This window comes from Lycium ferocissimum, chromosome 7 (genome assembly GCF_029784015.1).
Source record: "Lycium ferocissimum isolate CSIRO_LF1 chromosome 7, AGI_CSIRO_Lferr_CH_V1, whole genome shotgun sequence".
Taxonomy (NCBI): domain Eukaryota; kingdom Viridiplantae; phylum Streptophyta; class Magnoliopsida; order Solanales; family Solanaceae; genus Lycium; species Lycium ferocissimum.
In genome coordinates this window covers 21,147,122-21,165,147 of record NC_081348.1, presented here as the reverse complement: position 1 = coordinate 21,165,147, position 18,026 = coordinate 21,147,122, and the positions used below count along the sequence as shown (strand labels likewise).

Here is an 18,026-nt window from a genome sequence, read left to right as displayed (position 1 = left end):
ATTTGGGCCTGTTTCGAGTTTGTTGTGTTGCATCCCTACTGGTGGTCCAAGCCCACTTCATTGTGGACATAGACCCATTTAACATTTTTTTGCCCTTCTTTTGGCTGGTCCAAGCCCACTTCATTGTGGAAATAGACCCATTTAACATTTTTTTTGCGCGGATTGCCCTTCTTTTGGGGTAGTCTTTAAATTTTGCCCCTCATATTTGTGGTCTTTAAATTTTACCTCCCGTATTGCTGGTCTTTAATTTTTGCCCTTCGCGTTGCAATCCTGAGATTCACACAGAAATCATGAAGTTCTGGATTCGAACCCCCACTCAAGCATAAATTACAAAAAAATAGCAAGGTAAGGTTTGGGTTGCGTGTATGCCGGACCCGGCATACACTTGTTAAGAAATAACCAAAGTTATGCCGGACCTGGCATACTCATGCCTTATGGGCAGACTTGGCATAAGTATGTCGGGTTCGGCATAAGTTTAGTTATTCCTTAACAAGTGTATGCCGGGTTCGGCATATTTATAGGCAGACTTTTAGTTAAACCTTAACTAAAAGTCTTTTCCTAGTTATGCCTTATGGGACAGACTTTTAGTTAAGGCATAACTAAAAGTATGCCCCACAAGGCATAACTTTTCCTTAAGATATAGACTTTGCCTTATAAGGTAAACTTTTAGTTATACCTTAAGGAAAGTTTCACCTTATGGAGCATACTTTTAGTTATGCCTTATGGGGCAGACTTTTAGTTAAGGCATAATTAAAAGTATGCCCCTAAGGCGGAACTTTTCCTTAAGGCATAAACTTTGTCTTATAAGGCGGAACTTATAGTTATGTCGGGTCCTGCATAACTTTAGCTATTCCTTAAGGAAAAGTTCCGCCTTATGGGGCATACTTTTAGTTATGTCTTATGAGGCACACTTTTAGTTAAGACATAACTAAAAGTTTACTTTGAAAAGTTAAAATATATATATGCGCACAAATGAAATCCGCCTATCGAAACTTTTGGTTAAACATAACTAAAATTCTACCGGCGGGGGCATAGCAAAATTTAACCTCTGCCTTGCAATTTTTTAACTAAGTTGGGGTTCGAACCTGGAACCCAAAGAAAATTTAAAGGTTATAAATATGAGGGGCAAAATTTAAAGACCACCCCAAAAGAAGGGCAATTTTGCGCCCCACCACCCCCCCCCCCCCCCATTTAACATAATTGGGTAATTTGCACTTTTGTTACTATATGTGCTAGTCTTTAATTTTTGTCCCTCAAAGCGAACAATTTTTTCGCGAGGCATAAATTTATATTTTTGCATTATTATCCCACAAGCTATGCTCTCGTCCTTAAGAAACTCATGCGCCACTAGATATATGTTCGATTTGAAGGACAACAATTAAAGATCAGCCCATCTGAAGGGCAAACTGTGTAGTATCTTCAACATAATTTCCATCTCCACCCTTCCTTCTTTTTTCCCCCTCCTTTTTTTTATTCTTCCTAATGTTTTATCAAATTTTTAATGAAATTCCTATCATTGTTCAAGACCTACAGTATTTCATGCAAATCAGTTGTATAATTCCAAATTCTGATGAGGGATACAAATAATAATATTGTTGATATGAGAAATCACGGACAAGACAAGGGAGTGCCGAACTCATGTAATGAATTTTATAACTAATTTTAATTTTAATTTTAATTTTAGGGAGAATAGCTACAGTGCATCCTAACGTTTGGTCGGATTAATTATAATGCACTCAACCTTTACGGGTGACCTATTACCCCCGAACAATTTTAAAGTGAAATTAATACCTCCCTGAAAAGCCATAACCAGATCTGCCTCATGTGGGTGAATTATACGCGCCTTCCACGTATGTTTTACCACCAAAACCAATAGTCACCCGCTTTCTCACCAGAAAAAATGGCCGAATCTGGCCACTTGTGTATTTTTCTGGCCAGATCTGTGAAATGACAAAAAATGGCCAAATCTGGCCACTTGTGTATTTTTTCATATCTTTCCATATCTTTCACTGGGAATTTTTCATATCTTTTCATTGGGAATTTTGCTTTAGTCACCCCCTTTCTCACCGGAAAAAAATAGTCAAATCTAGCCACCTCTTTCTCCTATTAATAATTGGCCCAAAAAATGTTATAGCTCACCTTTTTCAATTTTGTGTGGGCTTTTTACATCTTTAAAATGGTATAGTTTTGGAGAAATGGTCCCCCCAATTTGGAAGAGAACGTGTGGCTTTTACAGTGGCAACATAGAACATGAAAGGGTGTAGACTAAAATGTGAAGGGGTATAATTAATTCTCAAATTGATATTGTAAATTGAGGCATAGCAGTTTCCAAAGTGCTTTTAGTGTCTTTTAATAGGAAGGAACTGTTGGTTTTTATATAATTGATTGTCCGTGCACAGAAAATAATTGCCGAAAAAATCGCCAAAAACTGCATATTTCCGGTGAGAGGAAGTGTGTGTAACAAAGAAGAAGAAAAGAATAAAAGAGAAAGAAAAAAAGGAAAATAAGAAGAAAAGGGAAAAAGTAAAATGAAAAGTAGAAACGTTAAAAAATATTATTTTAATATTTTTATTTGCTTCTCGCTCTCCTAAAGAGAGTGAACTACACTCTATGTGCAACGTTACTATCTAGGGAGGTATTAATTTCATTTTAAAATTGTAAATGGGGGTAAAAGGTCACCCGTAAAGTTTGAATGTGTTATAATTAATCCGGTCAAACGTTAGGGTGTACTGTAGCTAATTTCCCTTAATTTTATATATATTTAGTGAATTTCATAATAGAAACGGAGGGTTTAGGACAAGCCTATTGAATTACAACCTGTAAATTGCATTCTAGTTCCGTCATTGAAGGGTGCAGTAGCATTACTTACCCTCATTTTTCAGTCAAGGAGCCCAAAACATATGCAAACATTAGTATATTAATATGAGCATGCGTGTATAAGGACCTTAAATGCTCTAGTTCAGCTAAGAATAACAATATAGGCAAGTCATATAAATATAATATGTCTTTTAAATAATGTAACGAGATAATTAATAGAATAAAGATAATAACAAATCTTGTCAATCCGGCATAAACTTATCTTGTGACAGCTTATTAGTGTGTTACTTAGTTAAGGTTCTCGCTCGCTACTCTCCTTTTCTTATACTTCAGTATATACTAGAAGATATAGAATAAATTTCATGTAACTCATTGTATATATATTTAGAGCCCGTTTGGATTGGCTTATAAGTTCTTTATAGTTCGCTTTCAACTTTTTTGTTTCTTCAGTGTTTGTTGGTATTTTAAAGCATTTTGTCTTAAAATAAAGTTCTCAAAAAATTAATTGAGTTTGTTTGGGCAACTTATCTAAAGTAGTATGTTTAAAATTTCTAAAATAAAGCCTAAAAAAAAAATTTCTACACCAACTTATTTTTTTTTAATTTTTATAAGTTATTTTCCTTATAAGCTGCTTTTTTTAAACTCATCCAAACAGGCTCATAGTTGGATAAATTTTTGTATTTTGATTGGATTTTGACTCTTCTCAACTCCATTAGCTTCTTTCCTAACAACTAATATAAGTCTTATCATTTTTTCACTTTCTCGTGCGAGAAGAATTCGCAAGGTTTGTCCTGGACTTCTTGTCTGTCACTTACACATCACATCGACAGAAAGACTTTACTCCTATAATGTATAGCTAACATTATTAGTGCTGACTGCTGAGGCTTGTCCTTGACAATACTGAAACTTTTGACTAGAAAATGGAAGCCAGCCTTTTATAGTTACACCATTTAGCTTTATTATATTTTTACGAGGGAAATTTTTTACTCACATTCGATAAAATAATATATTAATTAACTAGAATTAAATGATGACATTGCATGTAAAGACATATGTGTTATGTATTCAGTGGATTTATGCATGTGAGTGAGTTCTTATCAAAGTTTGCAGTTAGCAGTTTGCTTAATTAAAGGGTTAATTACCTCCATACATACGTACTCAATGTAAGGAAGTTTTGGATCTTTTCTCTAAACGGAAAAGTTCAAATTCATAGAGCTTAGTTATTAGATGTATTGTGGATTACACAATTGGTTTTTCCAAAACCTAAAACCATTAATCTTTAGTTTCCACATCCCCAAAAAACCTTTTAACAAATCTCCACCAAAACTGATTCAATATCTAAACAAAACCAAAAGAGTACTTCATTTGCTAAGTGAACCTGGAGACTTTAATTTATAACTGTATATTGTTCACTTTTGTTACAAAATATTTTCTTAAAGAAATCATGATATGAGTTCGTAACAAAAGCGTGAGTAAAGTCTATTTTTTGTAGTAAAATTTACTCATATTCAATGTCTACACCAAATTAATGAATGAAAGACACACACTTTTATATACACTTTAATCGCTCAACCATGGTTAAACTACATATATTTTCACTTTACTTTTTAATTACTAAGATTACATTATTTGATTTAGAGTAGACATTTAGTAAGTATTAAACATTTTTGGCACTTTAAGCACACCAAGAGTATTTCATTTGCAAAGTGTTACCTTAGTAAAAATTCGCAGAGATAAAATCGGTTGAAAATACTATATATGAAACTATTCTGAAAATAATAGCTAAAAACGCAATACTATGTAGTTTCTTATTGAAAAAAATAAAATAAAAATCTAGCGTTGTGAGTACATATGCAATATTTTCCCGGTTTGATAGTTCGAAACAAACCAATAGTTTAACGGGATTTGACTTAAGACAATTTATTCAACAGGAGCTTCACCTTAATTACTAAGTTCATCTTCAATTAACACCAAACGAATTAAATACTGGTTAAAAAAACAATTTATATATCTTTTTTTTTCTTTTTGTTTCTAATTATAGCAAAGAGTGCTTGATGTTTGAAAATTATTAGGCAAAATCACAGAATCTCAATTCGTCAATTCTATAATACATATACACCTATAAGATTTCATAAGGTTAAAATATTTATATATATGATCGTTATACAGGGAATATGCTGACAAATACACAAATTAAAAAGACAACATAATCTTTTCAAACAGCGATAACGGAAGGTATTACAACAAACAGAATAGGTCTCGATTTAATATTCATGTATTTTAGCTACTTCACCATTATTTTACAATTATGCTTATCTTTAAAGAATATTGTTTGGTAAACTGATGATAAAAGTCCCACGGATTCAAGATCTATGACTATATCTTATTGATTAAGCTAAGGCAGGTGGAATTACTATAATATCAGCACTAGAATCATATGCCATGATGGGGTTTTCCATCAGGAAGTTTCCAAGAAGATGGGTGAATTTTGAAAACGGAAAAGGTCCAAAAATACCCCTAAAGTATGGGAAATGGCTCACAAATACCCTCCATCCACCTATTGGTCCAAAAATATCCCTCCATCCACCTATTTGGTCCAAAAATACCCTCAACCTATTTTTTTGGCTTAAGAATACCCCTCAAACTAACACCCTAATTTTGATGATATTTTTCCAATTTTAAAATGTCACGTGGCTTGTTTTGATTGGCCACGTGTATTATTTAATTTAAAAATTACCCCACCCATTTAATCTAACCGTTCTCCTTATAACCTCTTCACGTTGGGCCATGCATGTCCGAACATTCGTCCTTCTCCTACCAAGACCATAGCCATTTCTCTTCTGCCAGTGCATTTCAACCCAAATTGTTAGCCACAACTCCATGACAGTAATCCATTACAAACAAGTTTACAAAAGGTAAAATGATGGACAGAGAGAAACATAGAACGCCCTCCATGTTAGACCTTAATAAAAACTATATCCTCCTCAATATATGTTTTTGCATGATACCAACTATGAAATTTCCGAGTATTAGTTATGGATTAAATTTACCATACAAATAACAAACAGGAGAACCTAACATTTGCATATACACCATTTTTCAGTTGCTACTAAATTAAAAAACAAGATAAATTCATTTATGGGTTTAATTTTTAACTTAAATAACATATATATGGCCAATCAAAACAAGCCACGTGGCATTTTAAAATTGGAAAAATATCATCAAAATCAGGGTGTTAGTTTGAGGGGTATTCTTGAGCCAAAAAAATAGGTTGAGGGTATTTTTGGATCAAATAAGTGGATGGAGGGATATTTTTTGGACCAATAGGTGAATGAGGAGTATTTGTAAGCCATTTCTTATACGTTAAAGGGCATTTTTGGACCTTTTCCGTTTTGAAAATTTGAACAGAAGTACTAGTCTTGGTACTAGTTCTAGTACTAGTCTCAGTCTCATTTTCGACAACCAACTTTTTTCCAAAATTGATGGATAAAGAAACGAATGATTGGGGTAACTTTACAGATAGTCACGAAACTTCTATTTTATTATACCGAATGAAAGTTACAAAATTATTATTTGTAAGAAAAAACACTCATTTAGCTTAAGTTTCCCAAAAAGACAATTAACTAATAATTCTTTTATAACAAAAAAGTCATTCAACTGCCTAGGTATCATATACAATGTTTTATTGTTTTCCCCTAAGATTTTTTTGTGATATGTAGACAAAATTAAGTGATGTTTTGGTAAGAAAGAATAACACCGTGATTCTCATGATACTTAAATAAAATTGACCGCATTTTTTGTTATAAAAATAAATTACTGAGTTTAGCGCAACAAAATTAAATTAAGTGACCATCCATAAAATTAATCCCAAGTTATTGCCTTTCTCTGACTAAACGACGCAGAGCGTCAAAAGGTCATCTTGTTGATTGGTTTTCTTCTCCGTGTTCCTAGAAAAAGCAACTGACTCCAATCGATCGATTTTCTTAACCAAACTACTTTTCTAATTTCTAATATTGAAGAATTCTTGGTGATGCTGATTGCTGTCCCACCATAATTCTTCAATTCCCGTTGAATCGTGGACAGCACTACTTTCCACATCAACTCCAAAAGTTGTTCGTTCTCTTAATTAGGGGCAAAAGAAAAAGGAAAATCCAAAAATAGTCGGTATGAAAGCATAATTTGCAAGTGAATGATGAAAATCAATATAAACGGCTTGTTTCTATATGTTTTTTTAAAAAAAAAAAAAAAATTACTTATGAATATCATTTGGTCGATTGGCTCTATTAGAAACATACGAGGGTAAATTCACAAACAACAAATTTTCAGCTTATGTAATTGGAAAATATTCATTTTATTGTTTTTAATTTTATACGGGGAATTAAGACATTATGCTCGGTTCCCCGTTATCATTTCACCTATAAAACTCTATAACAATAATTATATTTCAAAGGCGGAAATATCTTCAATTCCCGTTGAATCGTGGACAGCGAAAATGGTCAATTAACGCTAAAATATGATAAACTGCTTACTAGGAGAATAGAATACTAAACGAAGGAATACAATTAAGAGACATATTGAACTTGGTAAAAATTAGAAGTTTAGACCAGCTTTGCTTGAAATATCAATGTCGTATGAGAAATTTACTTAGAGACCAAATGAATCCAAAAAATGGGTGTGTAGAAGTATTCTTCAAGTATGAAATCTCAATGCTGTATCAATTGTTCCTGATTTCTGAAAAGTCAAATAAACCAATAAAAATACAAAAGTGACATATTTTTTACTTAATTTTATAAAATAAAGACAACTCAAAAGTCAAATAAACCAAATTAAAGACAAAAGTGTCACTAAATGAAAAAGAAAAATCGAGAAAGACTTTTTGGAATTGAGGTGACACTATAATTGCAAACTCCACCTTAAATAAAAGATTAATTTTTTTTTAATGTTCGAGTCGAAATTGTGTGTTATTTTTTCCACTTATGCAAATATTCATTAAGACTTGAAAATAAGAAGAATAGAAAATGCTAAACGAAGGAATACAATTAAGAGACATATTGAACTTGGTAAAAATTAGAAGTTTAGACCAGCTTTGCTTGAAATATCAATGCCGTATGAGAAATTTACTTAGAGACCAAATGTATCCAAAAAATGGGTGTGTAGAAGTATTCTTCAAGTATGAAATCTCAATGCTGTATCAATTGTTCCTGATTTCTGAAAAGTCAAATAAACCAATAAAAATACAAAAGTGACATATTTTTTACTTAATTTTATAAAATAAAGACAACTCAAAAGTCAAATAAACCAAATTAAAGACAAAAGTGTCACTAAATGAAAAAGAAAAATCGAGAAAGACTTTTTGGAATTGAGGTGACACTATAATTGCTGGAACTCCACCTTAAATAAAAGATTAATTTTTTTTTTAATGTTCGAGTCAGCTTGTGTGTGCTATTTTCCACTTATGCAAATATTCATTAAGGCTTGAAAATAAGAAGAATAGAAAATGCTAAACGAAGGAATACAATTAAGACACATATTGAACTTGGTAAAAATTAGAAGTATAGACCAGCTTTGCTTGAAATATCAATGCCGTATGAGAAATTTACTTAGAGACCAAATGTATCCAAAAAATGGGTGTGTAGAAGTACTCTTCAAGTATGAAATCTCAATGCTGTATCAATTGTTCCTGATTTTACACACTATACATTACTAAAAAGTCAAATAAACCAATATAAATACAAAAGTGACATATTTTTTACTTAATTTTATAAAATAAAGACAACTCAAAAGTCAAATAAACCAAATTAAAGACAAAAGTGTCACTAAATGTAAAACAAAAATCGAGAAAGACTTTTTGGAATTGAGGTGACACTATAATAGCTGGAACTCCACCTTAAATAAAAGATTAAATTTTTTTTAATGTTCGAGTCAGCTTGTGTGTGCTATCTTCCACTTATGCAAATATTCATTAAGGCTTGAAAATATTATTTTCTCCGCCGGAGTTTAAACCTGAGACCTTATAATTTTCAATCCACTTCATTGATCACTAGGTCATTCGCTTAAATGATAATTAAAAATTAAAGTAGTGTAAAGTTCAAATCTAATGTTTTCTCCTATTCACTCATTGGTCCATCCAAAAGAATGCTTCAAAAATTGCGTCAATTTTATTGTCAAGGTTCATGGTTAAAAATTTGAAAGAATTTGTAAAAGATTTTAAAATACGTTAGGAAAAATAAATAAATAAATAAACAGGAATACAAATTAGGTGCGTATGTATATACACAAACAATACATTCAAGATTCTGTTTACGCGTACGGCTGGCTACTTGTCTCCAACTACTACCACATAAAAGTCAAACTCAAATTAAGGACATTTATGGTAAATCCATTATCCACTTCGATTTTAAAAATCATAACTGTCCAAAATTTGTTACAAGTAAAATCAAAAACTACTTTTGACTAGAGGTTTGAATCAAAAAGCAGTTATTCCAGTCTTATGTGTGTTCTTCAGTCTTTCTTTTTCACTAAAAAAAAAATATTAACTTAATTGAATGCCTTTTGAAGCAAGAAAATTTTGAGCAGTGAGTTTCCAAGAATTTTCTTCCTAAGCATACTCTGTCCGATCTGTCAGTTACTTTGTCTCAAAGCCATTGTTTTTGTTCCTTATAAGAGGTACAACATTTCTTTAACTCATTGTATTATTACTTGTCCCTTTTCGTTTTTGGGATTTACTGCTTCTTACTTGCAATTGGTAAAGCTTCAATCTTTTTCATGTTGGTACTAGTGACATGATCTATTTTGATTCTTCTTTGTAACTTGTAAGACTGTTATTCTTGTCTCATATGTAAAGTTGTTTGCTTTGCATGGTTTTAGTTTCCATATTGCTGCATAGCAGTTTCTGGGGTTGTTTATTTTCCGTCATTTCTTAGTTCTACTTCTGATCCATAGATGTATAGGTCTGTCATAAAAGCTATCTAGTAATTACTTGATAGAGTTGTAGTTGGAGACTTGCTTCTTTTTACCTCTTATATGTACTTACACTGTAATTTTTCTTCTATTTGGTCTTCATGTTTGCTCTAGGAGTTATTTTGTTTGGGAAAAGTCTAATTAGATGTTGTATCTAGCTTTTGATGATGTTAATTTAGCTTTTCAGTCTCTATTATTTGCCTAAATTTTATAGTACCAGGGTTGCACAATAAAGTTACTTGTAATTCCCTCATACTGTTATTTTCTTGTATCTTTTTTCAGAATGAGATGATTGAGGACAATTTCTGTCGAATTTAAGTTAGAGTGAGGATTCAATTCGCAATGGAAGAAAAACCGTTCCCGGCATGGTCCTGGCCTGTCGATCAGTGTCTGAAAGAGTACCAAGTAAAATTAGAGAAGGGACTAAGCACTTATGAAGTGGAAAAGAGGCGAGAAAGATATGGTTTGAATGAGCTTGAGAAAGAAAAGGGAAAGCCTTTGTGGAGGCTTGTTTTGGAGCAGTTTGATGATATGCTTGTTAAGATCCTCCTTGGTGCAGCCTTCATTTCATTTGTTCTAGCTTATCTGCATCAGGATGAGACTGGAGTTTCAGGGTTCGAGGCATATGTAGAACCCTTAGTAATCCTCTTGATCTTAGTACTCAATGCAATCGTCGGAGTTTGGCAAGAAAGCAATGCTGAGAAAGCATTGGAAGCATTAAAAGAGATGCAAGGTGAATCTGCAAAGGTATTCAGAGATGGATATTTAGTACCGGATTTACCAGCAAGGGAGCTTGTCCCAGGGGATATCGTGGAACTGCGAGTTGGTGACAAAGTGCCAGCTGATATGAGAGTTGCCACTTTAAAATCCTCAACCCTAAGGGTTGAGCAAAGTTCTTTGACAGGGGAGTCAATGCCAGTTACTAAAAGCACCGATTTCCTTGCTGTGGATGATTGTGAATTACAGGCCAAAGAGAACATGGTTTTTGCTGGAACAACAATCGTTAATGGTAGCTGTATCTGCATTGTTGTGAACACGGGGATGTGCACAGAAATTGGTAATATTCAAAAACAAATCCATGATGCGTCATTGGAGGAGAGTGACACCCCTTTGAAGAAGAAACTTGATGAATTTGGTAATAGGCTTACAACTGCTATTGGCATTGTTTGCCTAGTAGTGTGGGCGATCAACTATAAATATTTCCTTTCTTGGGAGGTTGTGGATGGCTGGCCTTCAAATGTCCGTTTCTCATTTGAGAAATGCACATATTATTTCAAGATAGCTGTTGCTCTTGCAGTGGCTGCAATTCCTGAAGGTCTTCCTGCTGTAATTACTACTTGCCTAGCTCTGGGTACAAAAAAAATGGCACAAAAGAATGCAATAGTGCGGAAACTTCCAAGCGTGGAAACCTTAGGATGCACAACTGTGATTTGTTCAGATAAAACAGGAACCTTGACTACCAATCAGATGTCCGTGTCAGAATTCTTCACATTGGGAGGGAAAACTACAGCCTGTCGAAGTTTTGGTGTCGAAGGGACAACTTATGATCCTAAGGATGGGGGAATAATGGACTGGAATTGCTACAATATGGATGCTAACTTGCTACTCATGGCTGAAATATGTGCAATCTGCAATGATGCTGGTGTCTTCTGTGATGGTCGTCTGTTCAAAGCAACTGGATTGCCTACTGAAGCAGCTCTTAAAGTTTTGGTGGAAAAGATGGGAGTACCAGATAACAAAGCGAGAAGCAAGATCCGCGATGCCCAGATTGTATCGAGCTACTTGATTGATCGCAACACAGTTAAATTAGGTGACCATAACTTTACTTCACTCATCTATCTATTTGGAGTACTATTTTCAAACCAGCGTATTGAGATTTTTTTTTTTTTTTTTAAATATAGGATGCTGTGATTGGTGGATGAAAAGATCAAAAAGGGTTGCAGCATTGGAATTCGACCGTGTTCGCAAATCCATGGGTGTTATTGTGCGGGAGCCAAATGGGAGCAATCGACTACTTGTCAAGGTTGTTTCATGTCATTCAATAGTAATTGAATCAGCGTAATTGCATATTATAATTTATATAACTGGTCTCTGAACAACATTAGACACTGGTGATAATGGTCTCTAAAATATTTTTCTTTATTTTTCTGTTGGCTTTGATATACTCAGTTTGCCAGAAAAGTTCTTATTTTGAGTCTAATTCTCGTACTCTTGTTGGCTTGCTGTAGGCTGTATATAGCTAGAAAATTTCAATTGGCAAACAACTGAGTCTGCATTATCTTCATCTCTAGAAGTAGTTGTTCCTTTACAAGATGTGTCAGTTTAACTGTTTCTTAACGTTCTTTAGTTTCCAAAAGTGGAAAAATAGGCATCAACAATTTGAAGTGTTATCTGTCCTTTCTGCAAAAATTGCTTCTGTGGAGTTCAGTTCCACAGCGATGTCATTAGTCACTTGTTCACAAGTTGAGCTTGGTAATCTGTTGACGTCTGATTAAAACTTGTTTTGTCTAGGGTGCTGTTGAGAGTTTGCTAGAACGTAGTACATATGTTCAACTCGCAGATGGATCAACTGTTCCGATTGACGAATCTTGTCGGCAACTATTGTTGTTGAGGCATTTGGAGATGAGTTCAAAGGGTTTGCGATGCTTGGGATTGGCATACAAAGACGATTTAGGTGAGCTTTCAGGATACTATGCTGAGACTCATCCTGCCCACAAGAAGCTACTTGATCCATCCTGCTACTCCTCCATAGAAAGTGATCTAGTTTTTGTGGGAGTTGTTGGTCTAAGGGTGAGTAGGTTTAAGTTTCCAAGAATAATTGAATCACTATCTAGAAAACCTTCATTTTCCTTATAGTTTGACTAAATGACTAAAATGCAGGACCCCCCACGTGAGGAAGTTCACAAGGCAGTGAATGACTGCAGAAGAGCTGGGATCAAAATTATGGTTATAACTGGAGACAATAAATCCACTGCTGAGGCCGTTTGCAGGGAAATTCAGTTATTTTCTGATGGTGAGAATCTTAAAGGAAGCAGTTTCACTGGCAAAGAATTCATGGCACTTTCTTCTGAGCAACAAATTGAGATATTGTCAAAAGATGGAGGCAAGGTCTTTTCTCGTGCTGAACCCAGGCACAAACAAGATATTGTAAGGATGCTGAAGGAGATGGGTGAAGTTGTTGCAATGACTGGAGATGGCGTCAATGATGCACCTGCACTAAAACTTGCTGACATTGGAATAGCCATGGGCATTACAGGAACTGAGGTGAAATAAACTTTTCTCGTGCGGTCATTACAACTCATTTTGTGAATTGTTGCACTAATGCTCTCAGTCCAATTATTTAACTGTGTACTACCTGAAATACACTCTTGGAGTAGGAAAGTAATGAGGTCTTCTGAGGGATTGCTTGTTGTGCTGTGACACTAAGTTTATCATCGTAATATTCAGAAGTACCCATGATTGTGCACCCTGCATGTGAAGTTTTCCTGAATATGTTAACTTATTGGTCATTTGATTAATTAGCTGATCAGAGAATAATATGTTTAGGTTGCAAAAGAAGCTTCCGATATGGTTCTGGCGGATGACAATTTCAGTACTATAGTCTCTGCTGTTGCAGAGGGACGTTCAATCTACAATAACATGAAGGCCTTCATCAGGTTAGTCCTTTAATTCTGGTAGCGAGTATTTGATTATTCCTATATTTAGTCATGCTACTACTTAATTTCATTTTTATTCTTTGTGATGCAGATATATGATATCATCTAACATTGGTGAGGTCATCTCGATTTTCTTGACTGCTGCTTTGGGCATACCAGAATGTTTGATACCTGTGCAGTTGCTCTGGGTAAATTTGGTAACAGATGGCCCACCTGCTACAGCTCTCGGATTCAACCCTGCTGATGTCGACATAATGCAGAAACCACCTAGGAAGAGCAATGATGCTCTCATAAGCTCCTGGGTTTTCTTCCGCTATATGGTCAGTTTGGATCACTACTGCTTTCCGTTTCCTCCCTCTAAATTCGTTTAATTACTTCTTCATTATTCTCCAATGGGTAGAAATAAATCTGCTTTATTTCTTTCCTTTTTGCCCCAAGTTTTTGCTACACTTTGTTCTCCTAAGTACGTTAAGAAAGTACTAGTGACTGAGGATGCCTCATTTGACTAGAAGTATCAACGGGACAGACTGTGCTTACTGCAGCATTTTCCTGACCATGTGGCGCACCCTTGTTATACTATATTAAGAAATCAGCTTGACGTTCAGCTTTTAAAATTCTCTAAAAGTAACATGTGCAATCAAGGAAAATATGTTTAACCATTTAGACAATTCCCTGCATTATCTTCCAGAAATGAAATGTAACATAAGCTGCCTAATAAAAGAAGTGGATGCACCAAAGAGAGAAATGAGATGCTCTGTTGTCTAAGCAACCAAGTATAACTTTTTATCACATGTTCATCTGATCTTTAATATAAATAAACTTCTGGACAAGCTAAGCTGCATCTCACATTCATTCTGATTTCTGTGATAATTTTCAGGTCATTGGTTCTTATGTGGGCATTGCAACTGTCGGCATATTTATAGTGTGGTATACTCAGGCTTCTTTCCTTGGTATTAATCTTGTGAGTGATGGCCACACACTTGTTGAACTATCACAGCTTCGCAACTGGGGTGAATGCTCGGCATGGACAAATTTCACCGTGAGTCCATTCAAGGCTGGTAACCGCCTGATTACCTTTTCTGACCCTTGTGAGTACTTTACTGTTGGTAAAGTGAAGGCAATGACACTGTCACTCTCTGTCCTGGTGGCAATTGAGATGTTTAATTCTCTCAATGCCCTCTCTGAAGACAACAGCCTGATCAAAATGCCACCTTGGAGAAATCCTTGGCTTCTTGTTGCAATGTCAGTCTCGTTTGGCCTACATAGCCTGATACTCTATGTTCCTTTCCTAGCAGATATATTTGGTATTGTCCCACTAAGCCTAAACGAATGGCTTCTAGTCATCTTGCTTTCTGCACCTGTTATTCTTATTGATGAAGTCCTCAAATTTGTGGGGAGGAGAAGAAGACAGAGAACTAAACTAAAAGCTGCATAATGTATTCTTCTAGGATATGCTCGATTTTATTGATTAAAGGTTGTTTGCTTTGAGCTGATATGCAAGTTAGGTGGGAATTAAATGTATATTGTTCAGAATTGAAATCTTTTTGGGATGAACTCTGGAAGCTTTATAGCTTTTGATCACATGCCTTGTAAGGCTTCTTGTTATCACAAATTCAAGGTTTCTGAAGCAAAACTTCTTGTTTTTCCCGTGATCCTTTCTAGGAGGGTTTCATGTATTACAAGTTCTAGTTTGTATATTCATTTATTATTGACTCCGTCATCTTACAGTAGATTTTGATGAACTTAAGCGACCTTTTCTGGTGTGGTGCTTGAAATTATATATCTCCTCAGCCAAAGCTGTTGTTTTTTTCTTTATTTTCATATGAGGATATAAAATGAGCTTACATGTAGAAGTGAGGATTCAGGCTATATGAACCAGGAGGGAGTTGGACACATTTAGCCTTACCATTCCCTGATTTTCAGAAACATGTATTAGCTTAATTTGTTAATCAAGTTTTAATTACATTATCTTGTGTAATTCAAGTTAATCACTTCACTCTAGACAGAATAGTACGGAGAGAAATGTAGGTCCAAAAACTATTCAGATTGTTGCTAAAATTCATTCAACAATAGAATCCAAATCAATATCAATGGTGCTTACATCAAGCTTTAATTTAGTTGTGACTAAATCAAGCAGTGCATATATCTCATTTGATTTTGGATGGGATTTATCCTCTACTATAAACTTATGAATATCACCTCCCTCCTCAATGAAGCTGTACCCTGCTGCTTTTGTAATCTGGGAGGACTTCATCAGTTTCCTTAGCCTTGCAACACCATCCCATCGACCAGCTCTTGCATAAATATTTGAGAGAACAACATAATTCCCAGGATTCCACGGTTCCCACACAGAAAGGAATTCGGCTGCTTTCTCAGCTAGTTCAACATTGCCATGGAAACTGCAGGCACCAAGCAGAGTTCCCCATATAACAGAGTCAGGTCTCATTGGCATGCTTTGTATAAGATCATAAGCTTCCTGCAATTTCCCAGCCCGGCCTAAGAGGTCAACCATACAGCCATAGTGTTCCAACTTTGGAGCTATGGAAAATCTTTGCTCCATCAAATTGAGGAGTTCCCAGCCCTTTGCTACCATGCCTCCATGTGTGCATGCTAAAATTGCTCCCACAAATGTTACATCATCAGGTGCATTTCCTTCTCCCTGTGTCAACAGTAGGACAATCATGTAAATTCCACTACAAAAGCTCATTCTTGCTGCTGTAATTCGATAGACACAATAACGAGAAGGAAGAACGGAGAGAATATTTGCAAAGGCTTACCAGCATTTGGTTGAAAAGCTTTAGAGCCTCATCACCATTTCCATGGACAGCTAACCCCATGATCATGGTATTCCAAGAACACAAGTTCCTCCTCCTACCAATCTCATGAAACAGTTGCCTTGCCCTATCAATTCTACCACATTTCGTATACATTTCAAGCACAGCATTGCAAACAAACATATTCTTAAAGTATCCATTCACTCTTGCATAAGCTTCAATCTTCTCCCCAACCTCCAGCGCCCCAAGATTCGCACAAGCTGGAAGAACACTAGCAATTGTGACTTCATTCGGCTTTACCCCTCTCTCTTTCTCCATTTCCTTGTAGACAGCTAGTGCATCCCCATACTTCCCATTTTGCGAATACCCTGAGATCATAGCAGTCCAGGAAATCACATTCCTTGAAGGCATAACTGAAAACAATTTAAAAGCTTCTTCCACATTTCCATTCTTGGCATACCCTGCAATCAAAGAATTCCAAGTGGGCACATCCTTCATTTCCATCTCATCAAAGAGCTTTCGCGCGAAAGGAAACAACCCCATTTTAGCATACATGTCAATAAGTGCAGTTAAGGTATAAATATCAAATTCAAAACCCCATTTGATGAAATGGACATGGAACATTTGGCCTTGAATAGGGCTCGTTTTGGTGCACGCGGCGAAGAGAAATGTGAAGGAGTGTGGGTTAGGGGAGCAGCCTTGACGGCGCATTTGAATGTATAGAGAAAAACACTGGCTTGGAATGCCATGCGAAGAATAAGCTTGAATGAGCTTGTTGTAAAGGAAAACAGTTGGTTTGGTAATATTGTCGAACACTTTGTGGGCGTATGGGATGTTTGGGATTTCAAGAAGCTTGGTGATCAAGAACTGGGTAAAGTCAATGCCATTTCGGAGAGTATGGGCGTGTATTTTTTTCAGTTGGTTCATAAGAAATGTTTGATGCGTCAATGCACCATGCAAAAATCTACCTTATAAGATATTCTTTTGAATAATTGCTATTGCACCGTTTGAAATAAAGTGGACAAATGAAAATAATAGAAAATCTACGTAATAAGAGATTTAAATGGGGTTAAAAGTATGACATTTATGAAATCAGTAAAACTTAGAGATTCCAAATGTTAGAACCCGTATTTTAGTACATTGGAACAATCCGGACTAATTATGATAAGTGAAGGACAAAACTGTTCCGGGATGCAAGGTCGGGATTTTTGACCTTCGATTTTATTTTGAGATATAAGTTGTGCACGAATTTGTTGGTATGGAACAATTAGGAAAATTTGGGACCAAAAGTGGAATATTTGGAAGTTTGAAATTCATGAAAATTGGTCATTTTAGCCATGTTGGCTTGAATTGGTCCCACACACCTTGTGGACAATTTCAATTGGTCCAACACATGTGTGTGGGCGAGGACACTTGGGCAACTTATATTAAAGCATAAAGGATGAATTCTAAGTCATCTTTATCATTCCATACACTTAGAAAAAAAAAGGAGAAGTTGAAGACCCGAAAGAGAGGCTCACGGCTAGGAAAGAGAAAAAGTGAAGATCAATTGGAGCCATTCCAAAAATATTTTGTTGATGCAAATCCACTATATTGAGGTCCCTAAGTAGCGTGGAACCATCGTTGGAGCGATCAATCCACTATTTCTCATCTTTTGGAAACCCTAGGCTTGTGGAAGTTGAAGAGAAAAAGGTAAGATTTGATCTTGTTTTTGTGTTATGAAGGTTATATTATTGTTGTAGTATGTTAAATTGGAGGAAAATCATGAAATATGAAATGTTGGAAGTGAGTTGTGTATGTGGAGCTTGAGTAGTGTAAA

The 18,026-nt window shown here is 35.3% G+C and overlaps 2 protein-coding genes across 4 annotated transcripts; one reads left to right on the top strand and one right to left on the bottom strand.

The window, feature by feature from the left end:
- The first annotated feature begins 9,275 nt into the window (after positions 1-9,275).
- On the top strand, positions 9,276-15,208 carry LOC132063747 (calcium-transporting ATPase, endoplasmic reticulum-type). 2 transcript variants are annotated; one of them, XM_059456447.1, is made up of 8 exons: positions 9,276-9,483; positions 10,060-11,587; positions 11,679-11,800; positions 12,289-12,567; positions 12,658-13,041; positions 13,324-13,433; positions 13,525-13,753; positions 14,311-15,208. In XM_059456447.1, the coding sequence occupies exons 2-8, from the start codon at positions 10,120-10,122 to the stop codon at positions 14,866-14,868; spliced, it is 3,150 nt and encodes a 1,049-aa protein (XP_059312430.1). In that variant the 5' UTR covers positions 9,276-9,483; positions 10,060-10,119; the 3' UTR covers positions 14,869-15,208. The 2 variants fall into 2 exon arrangements, with proteins under 2 accessions (XP_059312430.1, XP_059312431.1); XM_059456448.1 differs by lacking the exon at positions 9,276-9,483 and adding an exon at positions 9,510-9,562.
- A 250-nt stretch (positions 15,209-15,458) lies between these two features.
- LOC132063743 (pentatricopeptide repeat-containing protein At5g08510-like) lies at positions 15,459-17,323 on the bottom strand. 2 transcript variants are annotated; one of them, XM_059456445.1, is made up of 3 exons: positions 17,255-17,323; positions 16,211-17,175; positions 15,459-16,092 (listed from the first exon to the last, which is right to left on the bottom strand). In XM_059456445.1, exons 2-3 carry the CDS (start codon positions 17,132-17,134, stop codon positions 15,493-15,495), a joined length of 1,524 nt encoding a protein of 507 aa, XP_059312428.1. In that variant the 5' UTR covers positions 17,135-17,175; positions 17,255-17,323; the 3' UTR covers positions 15,459-15,492. The 2 variants fall into 2 exon arrangements, with proteins under 2 accessions (XP_059312428.1, XP_059312427.1); XM_059456444.1 differs by having other exon boundaries at positions 16,211-17,317.
- Between the last annotated feature and the right edge of the window lie 703 nt (positions 17,324-18,026).

Excerpts from the sequence above, each read along its gene's own strand:
- LOC132063747 (XM_059456447.1), top strand. The coding sequence starts at position 10,120 with ATGGAAGAAAAACCGTTCCCGGCATGGTCCTGGCCTGTCGATCAGTGT. Across the intron at positions 11,588-11,678 it reads TCGCAACACAGTTAAATTAG|GATGCTGTGATTGGTGGATG; the intron begins GTGACCATAACT and ends TTTTAAATATAG. Across the intron at positions 11,801-12,288 it reads GCAATCGACTACTTGTCAAG|GGTGCTGTTGAGAGTTTGCT; the intron begins GTTGTTTCATGT and ends TGTTTTGTCTAG.
- LOC132063743 (XM_059456445.1), bottom strand. The coding sequence starts at position 17,134 with ATGAACCAACTGAAAAAAATACACGCCCATACTCTCCGAAATGGCATT. Across the intron at positions 16,093-16,210 it reads AGCTTTTCAACCAAATGCTG|GGAGAAGGAAATGCACCTGA; the intron begins GTAAGCCTTTGC and ends CTGTTGACACAG.